This window comes from Sturnira hondurensis, unplaced genomic scaffold, assembly GCF_014824575.4.
Source record: "Sturnira hondurensis isolate 20B ecotype Veracruz unplaced genomic scaffold, ASM1482457v3 Scaffold0017436, whole genome shotgun sequence".
Lineage (NCBI taxonomy): Eukaryota > Metazoa > Chordata > Mammalia > Chiroptera > Phyllostomidae > Sturnira > Sturnira hondurensis.
The window spans coordinates 9,456,887-9,474,107 of record NW_028090067.1 but is presented as its reverse complement, the minus strand read 5'-3'; the positions used below and the strand labels follow the sequence as shown (position 1 = coordinate 9,474,107).

The window sequence follows — 17,221 nt, the reverse complement described above, 5'->3', positions numbered from 1 at the left end:
CTCCCTCTCTTTCTCCCTCCCTCCCTAGAAATAAAACACAATTTTTAAAGAAGTGAAAAAAAAACACCCAATGTTTTCACGCAGGGGAATCACGTCATCAGTGTTGGGCTGAACGTAGCACAGGTTCGATTCCCTGGCTGGGCTCAAAATGGCAGGGCTTTGAGATTTGAAGTTGAGTGAACATTCTACCTGATGGAGGAAAAACTTCTAAGACTAACCATTTAAAATACGCGTTTGGGGGCCCTTATTAGTACGGGTGCTCAGTCACTACCCCATCCTGGCTGCCCCAACCTGACACGGTTTCTGACCTTGGCTCTCCTCTCCTCTGACCTCTGTTTCTGGCCGTAACAGAACGGCTGCGAGGGATGTGGGTGATGCGGAAACAACACAGCTTTGCACGAGCGGAGAAAGACGGGCCCTTTGGGCATCTGGGTGGATTTTGTGAAGATGTCAGGGCCCAGAGACAGCTCTTTTGGGGGTAAACACTCACTGTTGCTGAGTTGCTCTTTCTGTAGAGCTCAGTGGGAGGATGACCAGAGGAAGGAAGGCATTGCGGAGGATCTGAACCTTTGATTCTTTTCACTCCACAAAATTCCCTTTCTGGGGAGGGTCTCAGCTCTCAGGGGCAAGTCTGACAGCAGGTTGGAGTGGGAGAGCTGAGCCCCTCAAGTCAATTAGGCTAAACCACTTGTCACTCTAGTTTTTAAACCATTCAAAGGGCCATGCGAGTGATAGAAAATGAAACTTTTCGGTTTCTTCATTGCTAAAAAAATTCCCCACCCAAGGCAGCTTAAGGGAAGGTTAATTACAGTGACAAGTTAAAAATAAACCCCAACCTGCTAAAATGCCTCCTGGAGAAAGCGGTGTGAGTTTAATAGGATTTTAATCCAGAGAGTCTTTTGAATACTTGAGGTCTATTCTCCTGCTACGCTCTCTCCTGATGACCTCAAATCCTTCTTCAACCCAACATAAAAGAGCATTAATATCTGCCATCGATCCATCGCCTAATCCCTTTACCTTCCCCTTTGAGTCTTCTGCAGGACACTGCATTGGGAGGGGGGCGGAAAATTCCTGTATGGAGACAGACTGCAGCCAAGAGGAACAGACGGACCAAATAGCTCGGCTAGACAGACGTACAGGGTTATCACCTTTGGAGAAAATGATCGGTTGGGAGTCATTTTCCAGAAGCATTTAGTGCATTTTGTTCAAATGGTGCTGATTATAATGGTCCTGATGTGGAAGCAGAGGGAATCCAGATTGCTTTATAGAGGCAGAAGGGCTCTTTTTATCTATCTGTCTGTCTGTCTGTCTGTCTGTCTACTTATCTATCTAGCCTCGGGGCAACTAGGATTTTATTTGTCTTTTTTATTTGGGTCAATTCATGAACCCACAGTTTAAGGGGAAAAATCACTGTGAGAAAAGAAAGCAACATCACTATACTCGTTTCTTCCCTCTCTGGCCTGCCTCCCCGCTCCCAGCCCTCCGGAGTTTTCTCTTTTCGGCTGCAGTGTTGCTGCCCTGAGGAGCAGAACCATGGCAAGGCTCAAGTTTCAGATCCCTTGTTGGGAGCGGAAGGACAGGGTTCCTTGGAGGAAGCTGAAAAGACTCTGAATTTTGGGCAAAATGACACCCGTGTGTGTGCATGCGTATCGTTGAGAGAGAAGGGTGATAAAGCTGTCTTGACTCCCAAAGAGATGATGAGAATCTTGACAGAGAAGCTGCTTAAGGCTACCAGGGGGGTTCCAGACGTTTGGGGTTGTCTCCATTCCCACCCCCCGGGCCCCCCTTTCTTCTCTCTCTTTTCCTCTGCTCCTCTGTCTGTGTCCCTTCCTCCCTTTGCCTCCTCAGCTCCAGAACTCCCCCCGGGCACTTGACTTGGCCCCCTGCGTGCCTCTCAGGGCCGTAGGTGCCCATGGCCCCTGGCCTGCAGGAGCTGCGGATCCGAATGTTTCCAGGCTGCCTCCTGCAGTCGACCTGGATGCTTGTCCGAGGTGCTGGCATCTGGGGTTGGGACTTTCATCTCAATAGGCCCCATCTCCCCCAGCACCCAGAACTTGCCTCTCCTGGGTCTCATTTCCTTAAGCCTTGTCCCTGATCTTCAAGGTGACAGCTGGTGAAGCCCTTCTCTTAATCCTTAGGCCTGGCCTGGGCCCTCTGAAGCCAGCAGGGCCAGGGAAGGGCTCCTGGAGGGAGATGGGCATTCTCTGGAAGGGGCTTTCCATGTCTTCTTATTGACCCGGTGGAGGGTGACCACAAGTCCAGCTGTAAGTGGCAGGCATTAGACCTCAGTGCAAAGTGAGTGCTCAGAGCCCAGAATTTGGTGTAAACATGTTTCTAACACAGTGACATTTTTTAAAAGGGCATTGGGAGCACAGTCCCAGTTTAGATTGGTGATTGGAATAAATGACCTTCAGGTTTATTAAAAATTGTATTCATCATTTCATTCGTATGCATTTACTTATTCCGTTCATTTACTTCAATACATTTTTACTCTGGGCTTCGTGGCTGGATCCCCTTTATTCTCCTGCTTTGCATTCTCATTTTAACATGTGGGCAGACTGAGAGCAAACGCTTTGCCTGTCATGCCAGCCAGCGATGGGAGCAGGAGCCGAACCCACCTGGCCTGGCCCTCTGGGAGGGGGTGGGGAAAGCTGGGCATCGTCGGCCTGCATCATGCTGAGACTTTCCTGAAGAGCATCTCTTCTCTAGAAAGAAAATAGATGCTCCTTAAAAGAGGAAAATAAAACCACCCAAAGCCTTCAGCTTTCAGGATGTTGGCACGCCATCCTTTCCCTCACAGGGAGAGATGGGATGAGTACAGGGACTGCTTTTCTTGGGGGCTGGAGGCCATAGCCTCAGAGGAGAGACACCCAGGAGCCTGGGAGGAGGGGGTGAGAGCATCCTTCTATTTTGGGCCAGAGAAATGGAGAATTTATTGCTCTCCCGGAGACAGGCTGGAGGCAGAAGTCTGGGGCAAGCCTGGGTGCCTCTTCGACTAAACCCTGGGGCTGCTGAGAGGCTGGTGGAGGGAAAGGGTGAGATGGGACTCAGCCTGCACCTTGAACTGCTATAAATTTAAGAGGCCTGCTCTGACCCGCTGGCCTGGAAGCAGGCTCCAGCCAGGCCTGTGGGGCCCTTTTGCTCAGGAGCACTCCCAAGCCAGCAGCCCCTTGGTCTGAGCTGAGCTGTTGACCTCTGACCTAATGAGACCACAACGTGGGTGTCCAAAGCCAGCTCCCCGCCCCCCCCTTGCTTCCCTTGGAGCCAAATCAATATTCATTAACGATCTGCCCCACCCCCGGGGAGCCTCTGGCTTTACAGAGGGCCTCTGTATCACCACGCTGTCCCGAGTCATTCATTAACCACTGAGCCTGGCAGCCCTTGAGGCCACGGAGGGGCTCACGGAGGCCAGCCCACCACCGAGGTATTTGCAAAGGTCATTAATGAACTAATCTGATTTAACTTTTCAAAACAGAGGCCTGGGTCACTGGGTTCCCAGCATTGTGAGTGAGACTCAGTGGGGAGAGAGGCCTGTGACCTTCACTAAAGAGGAGAAAATGCAAAGGTGTGTGTGAGGAGCTGAGGACTCAGATACCAGACAGTCACTACCCCTAAATCCAGGGAGGCCTGGCGTGAAGGGCGGGAAGACCCAGGGCTGTCCTAGGGGTTATTCTCAAGAGCCTGTAGACTCCTCGTTCAGTTTGCTCCCTCCTTCCCCTCTGCTGGCGGGAGAGCAGGAACCTCAAACCCAGGACCCCCACACATCCTCCCTTATTCTAAGCCGGCCCAGCAGAGCGGGTGAGTGCCCGCGCCGCGGAGTTCTAAGCCCAGTGCGTCAAGCCTCACGATCTTGAGCAAATCCTTTCCTCTCTCTGAGCCTCAGTTGGCTTATCAGTGAAGCAGAAATAATAATAGCACTGCCTAGGATTTCTTTGAGAATTAAAGCAGCCAGTGAAAGTAAAAAGTGCTCAGTACAGGATCGGGTGCACTGTAAGCGCTTCAAAAAATATACCTTAAAAATGTACCTGTCATTTTTGGTGGCTGGGAAACTTGGGAGATCCCAGTCATAGAGGAGGGGGACACAGGTGTGAACTCCAGTCCTGCCACCAGTGGCCTGTGTGACCTTACTTACCTAGACAGGTGTCTGTGTTTGTGTGCACGGGCGTGGGTGGTTCAAGTGTACTGACGACACAGATTGGCCTGCATGTTGGTTGCTTCTCGCCCCAGCCCAGGAGGCCAGTGAGGTATTGGCTGCCTCACCCATTTCGCAGATGAGAAGCCAGAGGCTCAGGCATCAAGTACGTGCTCAGAGTCACGCAGTTTGGGGTGGGAGAGGGAAAACGTGCACACAGACCTGCTGGCTTCCAGGCAGCATGTGCACACCCGTCAAGCAGCATAAAGCAGAGGGGCACACAGAAAGGCTTGGTCCTCACTCTGCCAGGGTCCTCTGCAGCCTTCTCCCTGAGCATTTGGTGGCCCCACGCTGCTTGGTGTACGGCCCTGCCCCGGTGGGTCTCTTCCTCAGAAAGTGAGGCATGTCAGGCCCTCCAGACTGTGTTCCTAACACCCAGAACCTTCCTCTCCTGGGTCTCATTTCCTTAAGCCTTGTCTCTGTTCCCCAGAGTGACAGCTGGTGAACTCTTCTTAATCATTAGGCCTGGCTTGGGGCCTCTTTCTACCCAGATGATACACGGGCTACACTCTCAAGCTTTGCCAACATTTGAATCCTATGCGTCCTTGAAAACTTCTCAAGTTCCCCAGTTTTTCTTTTTCCCACCCAGAGTCTGAACTAAGTCATGTCACCCAACTAATGGTTTTCCTTTGCAAGACAAAAACCAAACCAAACCAAACCAAAAACAAAAAAAAAAGGAAACCAGAGCTGAAAAATATGCTGCTTCTGCTGCCCTCTGGCGTTCGGTTGGGAAACAGCCAACGTGCCCATCTTCCATCTGTGGAGTGAGAACCCTATTTCTTCTGTGAGAGGAGAACGGAATATGGTAGAGGCAATGAAGTTTGGAAATCGAAGAAATGTAGTGACTATACTGTCAGAAACAAGTGAGGTTGACACACTGATTGAACTGGAACTATATTTTCATGTGTCTTGGCCAGGCTCAGCCTTTCACAGGCATTCCGCAGGTCTCAGAATATGAAAGCCCAGAGGGATTGCAGCAACAAGTGAATCCAACATCCCACATTTTATGGAAGTAAACTGAGGCCTGAGATCAGAAAGCCTGTTAATCTTGCTGGACTTGAGAAGAAAGAAAAGCATGGGTGGAAGTTCAGGTGATGCAGTGGGAAGCCAGGTTCCAGGCTCGGTGAGCAGAGTGTGGGGCAGAGTCTGCTGGCAGCTGGCCCCCCAGGAGGCTGTGACGAGACGACGCTCTCTGTCACTCAGTCCATCTGTAAAGTGGTGATAATAATATCACCTCCAGCATGAAGCTGCTGTGTGGACTGGGCGACGCAGTGCATGGAACGGTTAGGGACCATGCCTGGCATGCAGCTCACGGTGCATGTGATACAAGCGATAGCCTGACCTACCACCACCACGTCTGTTCCTGTTCCTGGTATCATAGGGAGCCTGTCCGGAGAAGTGGGCTGGGCTTCAGGGGCACGGAAACCTCCAGGCGGGAAGCTGCAGAGACAGCCAGGCAGTCAGCCCCCAGGGCCAGCCCCCCAGACTCAGGTGTTCTGCACATCAGGAAAGTGGTGGGACCGATTCTCAATCAACACCTGAGAGCAGAGTCAGCCAGGCCTGCATTAGAACCCTGACTCTGCTGTGTTCTGGCAGTGTGTGCGCGGGTTTGCCGCTCAACCTCTCTGTGCCTTAGTTTCTTCATTTGTAATATGGGGAGACCAAAAGTACCCACCTCAGAGGTAGAATACTTAGAACAGCACTCAGTATTAGCTTTTATTACTCACATAGACAGTAAAGAGCTTAGCACCTCAGACCTATGGAAACAAGGTTCTAAATGAACTTTTATTTTCTTATTATTAAAAAATGAACCTTTATTAATGCCGTCAATGTAACCATCTTTTTTCGGTGGCTGGTTCTTGCCTGGTGCTCCCGTCTAGATCATAGATGACATTTCCCAAATATGGCCACTAGATGGCACACATGTTCTTTCCTGCCCCACCTGAGCCTTTGAGCCAGAATCAGAAATAACCTGCTTAGTGACAGAAAGATACCTTTTATGGGCCAGACACTGGGCTGTGCCCTTTTTCTAAAGCTTCATTTATTCCTCACAGCAATTCACATATTTAAAGAGACATTCCACCTAAAGTGCTAAGCATAGTGCCAGACACATGGTAAGGCCTCCAACAATGTTTGCTATTCTTCCTATTGTTGTTGCTATTATTCCCGTTTTCCCCTTGAGAACTGAGGCACGGAGAGGACAAGGAGCCTGGATTCGAAGCCACACCTGGTTCAGCATCTTTCCCCCTAAATCTTTTTTTCCCAGAAGACAAGGGGTGCCGTGAGCTCACGTCACATGCCCACCCACCCCCATGTCTACTTTTGCTCTCCGGTATTTNCAACAATGTTTGCTATTCTTCCTATTGTTGTTGCTATTATTCCCGTTTTCCCCTTGAGAACTGAGGCACGGAGAGGACAAGGAGCCTGGATTTGAAGCCACACCTGGTTCAGCATCTTTCCCCCTAAATCTTTTTTTCCCAGAAGACAAGGGGTGCCGTGAGCTCACGTCACATGCCCACCCACCCCCATGTCTACTTTTGCTCTCCGGTATTTTCTGAATACCCCTTTCTTACTTCCTGTGTGATCTGAAAAGTCATTTAGGCGTTCGGAGCCTCAGTTTCTCATCTGTGTAAGCAGATTCTTAGTACTTTCCTAATTTGGGGGATACTTCAGACATGGCAACTAAACCAGAGCGGACGCTGGGCATGGTGGTTAGTTATTAATGCCTTACATGTTAACATGACCAGACTTCCTTCCTCCCCCCTCTTCCTTCCTTTCTTCCTTTTTTCTTTTCTCCTTCCCTCCTTTCCTCCTTCTATGCACCTGGAACTACAGTGCACTCCAGGCCCCTGCCCCATTTGGGAGTCCAAAATGTTTTAGTCTCTGTTCATTCCTGGGACAATTCCCCCCCCCCCCGCAAGGTGTCTTCTTTCTTGTAGGCCACAGGCATTTGGAGGCCACCCCCTGCTCTCCCCCGCAGGGGCCCTCTCTATGGGGGCCCCATATCTGTAGGCCACACACCGCAGACCCCATCTTGTCCCTTGCTGCGCTGCTTCAAAAGCTCCCAAGTCCACTGGTTCTTTGGGATCTTCCAGGCACCTGCTACCTGACTCCACTCACGTCACCAGTGGCTTTCAAGTTGGTTTTGGAATCACAAGATTCTACCAGGATGCCTGGGGGCCTTTGTGGGGAGACACATGGTAGGAGGAGGGGGTCACGTGGGTTCATCCTTGCCGACAATGAAACAAGCTCTGGTTTTTATCTGATGTATATTCTGGGGTTACCTGTAATATTTTGCTGCTAAAAAAAACAGAAAAATGACTCCACTCTCCCCTGATAGGTAAGAGGGAGATGAGTTTTTGGATAATTCAGAGAAAATCTCCAGGAAAGAGAATATGTGTGTGAATGTGTTTTAAAATTAGTTTCCAAGGTGCTAAGTGAAATAAAGCCAGAGACAGACAAATACTGCGTGGTATCACTTATGTATGGACCCTGAAAAAACTAAACCCATAGAGATAGAGAGTAGATAAGTAGTTGCCAGGGGCTGGGGGAGGGGGGAACGGAGAAGGTGGCACGGCACAGCCTTTCAGTTATAGGTGAGTAGGGTTTGAGGATGTAACGTACAACGTGGTGAGTATAGTTAGGAACCCTGCGTTGTATAATTGAAAGGAGCTCAGAGAGTGGAACTTAAATGTTCTTACCCCTCCCCACTCCCAAAAGAGAGATGTGTGTGAGATGACAGATGTGTGAATTAGCACATGATGGCGGGCGGGGGGGGGGGGAGGCGGGGGGTGGAAAGCCTTTCACGATGTTTGTGGCTATCCAGTCACAATCACGGACATTTTAAATATCTTACAACGTTGTCAGTTACACCTCAACAAAGCTGAACTAAAAATAAAATTAGTTTTCCAGGAAAATGGGCTTTCATGTGTGCATGGGCAATTTGGTGATTACCTGGCTCCTTAACTTTCCCCACCGTTGACTAGTTAGGGCTGACGACGCGCCTCCGCCCGCGGTGGGTCTCCGCCCGCCGCGCCCTGCCGACCTGCTAACCCGCTGCTCAGGACTCTGCCCTCTGCGTGTTGCAGTGCCCTGGTTCCCGAGAACCATTCAGGACCTAGACCGATTTGCCAACCAGATTCTCAGCTACGGAGCGGAACTGGACGCAGACCACCCGGTGAGTGCAGGGCCGTGCCCTGGCTATTCTTTCGGCTCCCCCCACCCCCACCGACTCCCAGCACCCCCTTTAGCGCAGGGCGTCCTGGCGCAGCAGTCACTGGCCCGGGGCCTGCTTAACGACATGGTGACGTCATCACTGTATGGTCACTGTCGTCGGAGCGACCGTGGGTTACCCTCCAGAAACTATTGTTTCTGGACAACACAGGTGTGGGAGCGTGCACCCCCCAATGCACACATGTGCAAGCCATCTTCGTTTCTCTGACTTCCTCCAGTGCCAGAGCCTAAAGTCCAAATGCCCTGGAGACAGTAAGCTGTTCTAATGGCTCTGCCGGGTGCCCTGGGAGGTGGGGAGTGGTCACCTGGGGACAGGATCTTGGAAACTGAGTGGAAGATGCTGGTCAAACAGGGAAAACGAGGCCTTCCAGTGCGAGGGAACTGCATGTACGAGGCTCGGAGGCCGAAAGCACCCCGGGGCGCCCAGAGTGGCTGCTGGGTGTGAGGGTCCGAAGGAAACTGGCCTGAGGCCCCGGAGGGAGAGCTCAGACTGTGTCGTGTGTCCTGGGACAGGGAAGTGGGTCCTTCCGTGGTTTCTGGATAGGGGGCCAGCGTGGGGAGATTTTACCCGCCTTTCCTCCGGGGCCGAGGGCCCTGGCAACTGCAGCCCAGCCCGGGTGGGAAGCCCGTTCTGATGGCCCCTGTAGGTGAGGCGTGTCACCACTGGGGTGACTGTCCTTCCTGTTCACCCAGGAAAATGCCTTCCTTAATAGACCTTTAAATGACTTAAGGCTACTTTTGGTTGCAGGGTTTAATAGGACTCTAACAGAAGTGTCTGCATGTCGTCCAGTGTCTGTTTTTCTTTCTTCACATCGTGGGTGGGTCCTCACTGTTGAGTGTGTTGTGGACAAGCCCCTTGGACACCTCTGTCCTGGGCCCCTGGAGCCTGGGAACAAAGCACCTCCAAAGACGCCGTTTCTCTGAAAAGCTGTCTGGTTGCCTCTGACCCCGTCCTGGGATCAGCCCGTCTTTGTCCCTTCTGCTCTCACCAACCTCCAGTCCCCTGGCCTGACCTCGTCCCTTCCGTTGGCTGCACTCCTGTCATCCGAGGGTGTGGGAGGAGAGGCAGGTCTGCGTGCTGATCTTAAAACTCTGGAATTAATTTATCCTGACAGACCCAGCCCACATCTTTGGCTCCCTGGCCCCTCAGGGTCATGGATTTTGTCATAAAACTGCAATTTATCAGGTACACAGTCCCCCTGATGAGGAGGCCAGGCTCGCTCTGTTCCTTCCTGTGACTTCTCATCAGATGTGGGAACTGACAGGCCAAGGACAGAGCAAACCCTCCAGGGTGTGAGGAGGGGGGCGGACGTTCCTCCGATGGGGACCCTCTGTTCCACGCCATCCGCAGCGCTCAGGATGAGCTTGCCTTTCCCTGACCCATGCTCTTGGCCGTAGGTGCTGATGTTTGACCCAATACCCTGTGTCTGGGCCTCCAACACAGCTGCTCTGAGGATGAGGCCAGGGAAGGATTGTCCCCGAAACAGAGGTCAAGGGCATCTGCCTTGGGGTGTTGCTGGAGTGGGAGAATGAGCTAGGATAGCTGCATTCCACTCTGTCCACCCCGCCTTCCCTCCATCCCTGCTCTCTTTCCTCTGTGCACACACATTTATTAAGCAAATGATATTCAGACTCAACATTTCTTGAGCACGGATGGAATGCTAGGTACTGTGGGAAATGCTTTACCTGCATTTAAAACATTTACATGTTCTGACCCGTGGGAGGGTTGTACTTTCTCGATTTCAGATGAGAAATCTCGGCCTGAGAGGGCTGTGTGGCCTCATGTGTCTGTGACCAGTGTCCCATGTGCCGGGGGAGGGGGTTGAAATGGTTCCTGGAACCTGAGCCCTGCCCTCCCAGAGCCTCGGGGGAGGAGGGGTGACTCCTCTTCCCAGAGGGATGGCCAAGGGGACTGGGACACCCCTGTGGGCCTGGCAATGTGTGTGTGTGTGTGTGTGTGTGTGTGTGTGTGTGTGTGTGTGTTGGGGGTGTATGTGGCATGTTTGAAGAATTAAAATAAGACCAATCTGGACCAATTTGGAGACATAATATGTGGGCAGCTGTAGGTCAGCACAGAGCTGGAAATGTAAGCAGGGCAAGAACACATAAAGCCTTGTGGACTATCTTAAGGATTTTGGAGTACATCCTGAAAGTGGTGAGAAGCCTTGAAAGTTGTTAAGGAGGGGAGTGCAGGCAAGAGCAGGGGTCAGGGGCAGCACTGCCTGTCTCCTTTGGGTTGCAGGCCTTTGGCCTGTGTCTCCAGGATGGCAGTGGTAGGTATTGAAAAAATGTCGCTTTGATCCTCTCGTCTCCTATTGTTGGCTTGGGACTGATAGGATGCGAAAAGGCCCTCTTTCCTGGCCCACGTGGAGTATAAACAGCAAGGGGAGGATTCTCTAGGTGCTGTTTACAAAGCCCAAGGGTGGGTGATGGGGCCTCGTGACCCTTCCAGAGGGTATCCTTTTGGGTTCTGAGCAAGATGTCTCCGCTTCTGGACTTCCCACCATTGTGTACAAATGCATTGTTTTTTATTGTCTCCTTTTAAAAAAAAGATTTTATATATTTAGTTTTAGAGATAGAGGAAGGGAGGGAGAAAGAGAGGGAGGGAAACGTCAGTGCAAGGGAGAAACATGATTGGTTGTCTTTCGCAGGTGCCCCGACTGGGGACTGAACCCACAACCCAATCACATGCCCTGACCAGGAATCGAGCTGGTGGCCTTTTGTCTTGCGGGATAATGCCCGACCAACTGAGCCACACTGGTCATGGTGAATGCTCCTTTATAATCAGGATTTTACTTGATCTATCCACCCAACACTGCATGGTCGCTACCATGAACTGTCTCTTTTTACTGACCAACCTGTGGCCATGCTCCTAGCAATCAAATGGGTTAAAAATCCAACCCAGCCCAGCAGACATTTTTTAGGTTAAAATTTGCCTTTAGTCATTTTATTTTTTAATTTTATTTTTTCAACGGGAGTTAACATTCAATATTATTTTATATTAGTTCCAGCCTGTCTGATTAAAGATGGCATTTCTGAGGTTTAACCTTGGCCATGATAATGACACGCAGGCGTCTGTCTAGAAAAATACTCAGAAGGCTTTTTCATACAGCTACCCTTTACCCCAAACCCCCGCAAAAACAAAATCACACTCTTCCACACCGTCAAGTAACAGAGATCCGGAGAGTAAGGGAAGTGATCGCATGTCGACTTTGCATCCTGTAGAATTCTCTCTGCCTCTTCCATCTGCCCTCCCCCTCCCCTCATCACTTCTTCACCAGCAATATAATTTCCTGTCAAAACATACTTGGTTCCCCACAGTGCAACCAAAATTGCTGCTATTAGCTTAATTGAGACAGGGTTATTATAAATAAATTACATGCAGCGCCACCGACATTGCCGCTATTAGCGTAAACTGACACAAGACGATCCTTCGCCTCCAACTGCAGCTTCATTCAGAATGCGTGCCACGGGCTGCGGAGCCCTGCGGTCACCCGGCAGCCCAGAGGACACTCCCCACGAGACAGACTTCAAGGTTACATCTCTCGGGTAACTGAGAAAGCAAAAGCCTCAAGTCCTTGCAGCCTCTTGGTGGGGTCCACTTGCAGGCTAGTAGTGAACTTTTTAGCAACTCTGAGCTGAAAAGGACCGTGGTTAGAAACCACCCCGTGGAGAAAATCTGTGTGATACAGTACGTGTGTGTGTGGGTGCATCTCAGTGAATGAATCCGCTACCGCTTTCCATGATGAATAGGTGGGTTTTTACCAGCATTTTACTTTTTTCTAACTGTAACCCCCCAACACACACACATCAGAAAACTTCAAAAGCATAAACAATACACAAGAATAAAACTGTTGCTCTTTCTCCTTTCCATGACACTGTTAGACTCTGGTGTATGCCATCATTTCATTTGCGTCTTTATATATTCCCTCTGACATGGTTGACACCTGTGGGATCCACAATTTTATATTAAGCTGTTTTTTTCACGGATGGAAAGATATTTACAACGTACATTGCAGATTAAAGATAAGGAGTCCACCAGGGAGGAGAAGCCATCGTGGGCACCCATTTCTGGAGGCAGCATGAGGAGCTGGAAGTCCACGGGTGAAGGGAGTTTTTTTCTTGTCTTCCCAGTTTTGTGCTGCGACCCTCGACCCTCCACTCACCAGCCTGGGCAGGACCGGAAAACCCTAGTGGAGGTTCTTGTTCTGTAGTGAAGGATTCTTGGGCAAATGATCCTCTGCACTTGACCTTCCTCAGACAGATGTTCTGTTCTCCACGGCACCTTGCAAGGCAGAAGTCTACACTTCATGCTTCGGAGCTGTTGAAAGCCATTTACCACTGACTGTTAACTAAGACTAGGAGGGGAGGGTGACTGTCACGACTGAGCCTTCATGACTGACAACCATTAAATTTACATTTTGAGTTCGAAGTATGGGGGTGTGTTCTTTCTTAGCCCAGCAGACAGGCTTCCAAAAGAATATGCTGGTGCTGCTTGGAAGTCAAATCATGGTGCACAGTTTCCTTATCACGGCATCTCAAAGCAACTTATCTTCTTCCCCCAGAAGAAGCAGACCCGATGGTAGTTGTAATTTTTCAGATTCCTAAGCTTTCCTACCTGCAATTAATGATTCAAAACCACTCAATGCTCTAAGGAAAATGAGTTATACTTTGTAATAATCACACCATAGACTATTTTCTAAACTAATCATCTTAACTTATCTGGCGTTTAGGTTTGGAATGAAAAAAATGTATGGTAATTTTACTTCACTTTTCCAGTGTGAAACATTTACATTTCTTTACTTCTCAAAATGTACACATATCAGTGAGCTCATACAGTATTTGTTTTCACTGACTGACTGACTTCTCCTGGCCTGATACCGTCAAAGTCAGAAGATTTTCCCTTCTTTTTTTTACGGCTGAATAATACTCATATATCCTGGAAATTACTGATTCACCCATCAGTGAGACCTTAGGCTGTTTCATGTCTTGGCTATGGTGAATTATGCTGCAGTTAACATGGGGGGGTGCAGACACCCCATTAAAATGGTCTACCTTACAAGTTTGCTGTAGGAGTTGTAAATAAACTAAGTTTCTAGCACACACAGACTGGGACATAGTAGGCAGTGAATAAAGGGCGTTTTTAAAAATTGCAGCAACGGTAAGCATACGCTGATCGTCTTTCGAGAAGTTAGGAGGCAGCGTCAGATGCCGTCAGTCAAGGGTTTCGTGGATATTATGTATCTTCATCGTAGTAGACGACTGTCCTACCAGCTCGGCCTAATTTAGCAAGGGTCCACTGGACAAATGCTCTCTATGGCTGAGATTTGTTAAAAACCTACACACTCTTTTCCACTTTGAAACCCCGTGGCACAGAGGCTGACACCGAGTTGAAGGTGTTGCGAATAATATGCCACTCAGCAGGTGGTGGGAGAGCTTGCCCTCGGTCTCCCTGAGTCTTTATTTTCAGCGTACAATCCAGGCAAGGAGGGGCACACTGTCGGAGCTCAAGGGCTCCTGTCCACACTGTGCATAAGTGTGCAAGGCCTCTCGCTCCAAAGCCTTAAGATTAGCAAGTGTCTCCTTTCTCCTAGGGTTTTAAAGATCCTGTGTACCGAGCAAGACGGAAGCAATTTGCTGACATAGCCTACAACTACCGACAGTAAGTGTGCTGTGATTGGTGGGGGGAAGAAAGAGGAGCATGTCGCTCGCTACCCTGCCTCTCCCTCAGCCAAGGCTGGAAAACACCAGCATGGAGAGCCCTGCCAGGAACACGTGTGTGTGTGTGCAGAGACCCCCCCTTTAATAACACCTGTGAAAAAAAGTCCTGCTAGACAAAAACAAATTACCCACTGGCTGGGGCCCAGCTCCCCTCCCAGGCTTTGTTGTGTAATTACGCAGTAATGTCTGAAGTAATTATAAAGGGCGTCAGTCCTGAATAAAGGAGCTGCTGGTATTGTCCATATTAAACATGGAAGAAGGAAAGAGAGAATCATTTACATTCAAGAAGCACTTGGCTGCTTTACTGAAATAATGGATCGTGTGAGGTTCCAGGCGAGCTGGCCTCCGTGTTCTCCTTTCATCCCACCCGCCCTGCCTGCGGAGGGCAGTTTTCCCACGAGTGCCTTTTCTCCTCTCTGGTATTCTGTGCTCCTCCTCCACCTTCTCTTGGCCAAAGGAAAAGGCAAACACGGAATATGTTATTTGGAAGAGAACTGGTGTGCTGTTTCAAGTCACAAGGAGCCTCAGAGATGCTCCCGTGGGAAGCTTGGCGTCTGGAGCTCGGAGCCCCATTCCTGAGTTCAGGGCATGAGAAAAGAGGTGCATGAGAAGAAACTTAGCAATTGGCCAGAACACCGAGTAATGGTTCTTTAAGAACTTAGACTGTGAAGGTGATAATGGAGATGATGACAGGGCTCTGTACTGAAGGCAAAGTCACCTTTCAAATGAGCAAATTTCCTTCTCTGAATGACTCCTGGTAGCGGAAGGATCCAGAACTGTGCTGACCTTGGCCTGGCACGTGTGGGGTTTGGCCTGTGGCAAGCAGGAATCAGAGAATACGGGGACCTCTCCCTTCTGTTTCTACCTTTGCCCCAGCAAGGCAAGTGGACGCCATCACAGCAGGTGTGGATAAGAGTCTTTTTCAGCTAATCCACAAGAATGGATCACATTATTATCTTCCTGCTATGTCTGGGGCTTTGCTAAATGCTTTGTTTATATTATTTCATTTAGTCTTAACAGTAACTCCCCATTTTCCCGATGGGAAAGCTAAAGCTTAAACTAGTTAAGTAACTGGTTAAAGACACACTCTCGTAAGTGGCATGCTCTGGTTTTGAACTCAGGCTTGTTTCACTCCAAAGTCATGCTCAATCATTTCCCTGAGTGTCTGGGAACTCTCAAAGTCAGGAGACTGTACTTCTCCATCTATTTTACTTTCTGTTGGTTTTTCTCCTTCCTTTCCCACATTTCTTCTCAGTCTCCTCTGGCCAGTTCCTCCCACCCCAGACACTGTGACATCTTTCAGGACACAACTGTGGCCCTCTTCCTTGACTTGTGCCTCCCTGCCTGCCAACAGCCCCCACATTTGGGTCTCTAGCATCTTCCCCCAAATTGTTCCACATTTGGATCAAACTCCTGCATCATGAATCATAGAATCTCAGTATATGAATCCGTTGATAAAACGTGTCTCTGACTAGTTAGCCCATGTAACAGCTGCACAGGCTAGGCTTAGACAGGCACTAAATTGCCTAAGGCCACTCAGCTGTGAAACGGCACAGCCAAGTATTGAACCCGACTCTGTTCATTTCCAAAGCCCGTTCTTTTCCTTCATCAGCACTTAGCCCTGAAACAATGGTGCATCTTCAGGCAGGGCCTTACCTGATGTTCTTTTTACGATCCCTGCTGGTCATTACCAGACCTTGTCTTGCTTTTAATACTTAAGCAATCTAACAGTGACTTTGCTTTCCTGTCCTCGGATGAGCTACGATTCTGAAAAGGCAGGAGTGACCTAGTTTGGAGATGGTGATGAGCTGTTATTCTGAGATAAGCAGTCTCGCCTGGTCCTAGACACTGTGCAGCCTGTTGGAAAACAGGCCCGCAGCCCACAGAACAGTCACTCGTGTTTGACATCAGGCTTTCTTTGGTTTTATTTTATTTCACTGCTCAGAACACAGCTCATGCTTCGTTTTTAAAAGGACCTTGGAAACGAATGACCCCTAAACAACAGCATGTCACCCAGGAGCTTATTGGAATCCAGATGCCTGGACCCGCCCCTCCCCACAGATTCATGGCCTACAGGGCACAGCCAAGTATGTACTTCACCAAGCTCCCTGTGGTTCTGCCACGTCATAGCAGAAGATGCTGGGTGAGCAGATTGTATACGTAGCATGCGTTTCAGTGCCTTTGTGATACCTTTCTGCTGCGGGGCAGAAATAACCAATGCAGAAAGTGCAAGCCCACTCAGCAAGGGTCTCAGGCTCATGGTGCACATAGTAAATCCACTGTAGCCCACAGATGTAACTGTCTTAGTTGACGTAATACAAAACACTAGTTGAACTTGATGCCTTTGTTTAGAAGGAGGATGCACTCCTCAGTAGTCTCACCCCCTCCCCACTGTCTATACCTACTGGTTTACACGTTTACCTTACCTGTCTGGCCTCTGAAGGTAAGTGAATTTCCATCTCACCTGAACAGCTGGAGGGATAAGAGAGCAGGAAGGCCAAGTGACTTCCCTACGTGACAGCAAGTCCTTGGTGCAGTGGATGAGGCGAGACCTTGTATCATTGCTTAACCAAACCAGTCGAATGTTTTCTACATCAAGAAGCGGAGTTCCCCTCTTTCAAATGACTTATGGGGTCCAGGTGGTGGCAGCTCAAGGACCCTGGACCACCTCCCTCTGCTGGGGCGCCTTCATCCACCACTGTGCCCCTGCCCTGTCAGAGACCAGTAACTCATGCCTGTATTCTAGTGGGCAGCCCATCCCGCGAGTGGAGTACACAGAGGAGGAAAAGAAAACATGGGGGATGGTGTTCAGCACCCTGAAGACCTTGTACAAAACCCACGCTTGCTACGAGCACAATCACATTTTCCCGCTGCTGGAGAAGTACTGCGGCTTCCGAGAAGATAACATTCCGCAGCTGGAAGAGGTTTCTCAGTTCCTGCAGTGTGAGTCCGCAGCGGGCCGAGGGTGAAGCGGCGGGAGGGGAAGTGCGCCTGTGGCGATGCACTCAGGTTGACCCTCCCGGGAAAAATAAAACGTCCGTGCTGAGCACGGCCTCCCCACAGAGGCACCCGGCA

At 49.9% G+C, this 17,221-nt stretch overlaps 1 protein-coding gene across 2 annotated transcripts in view; it reads left to right on the top strand.

The window, feature by feature from the left end:
* The window catches only part of PAH (phenylalanine hydroxylase), a 48,420-nt gene that overhangs the window by 17,564 nt on the left and 13,635 nt on the right, over positions 1 to 17,221 (top strand). For both annotated transcript variants that reach the window (XR_005069760.1, XM_037068505.1), the window contains exons 4-6: positions 8,281 to 8,369; positions 14,020 to 14,087; positions 16,893 to 17,089. Coding sequence is in view for 1 of the 2 variants with exons in the window: in XM_037068505.1 (XP_036924400.1) it covers positions 8,281 to 8,369; positions 14,020 to 14,087; positions 16,893 to 17,089 (354 nt within the window). In the remaining variant the exon portion in view is untranslated. The remainder of the gene's footprint in view (positions 1 to 8,280; positions 8,370 to 14,019; positions 14,088 to 16,892; positions 17,090 to 17,221) is intronic.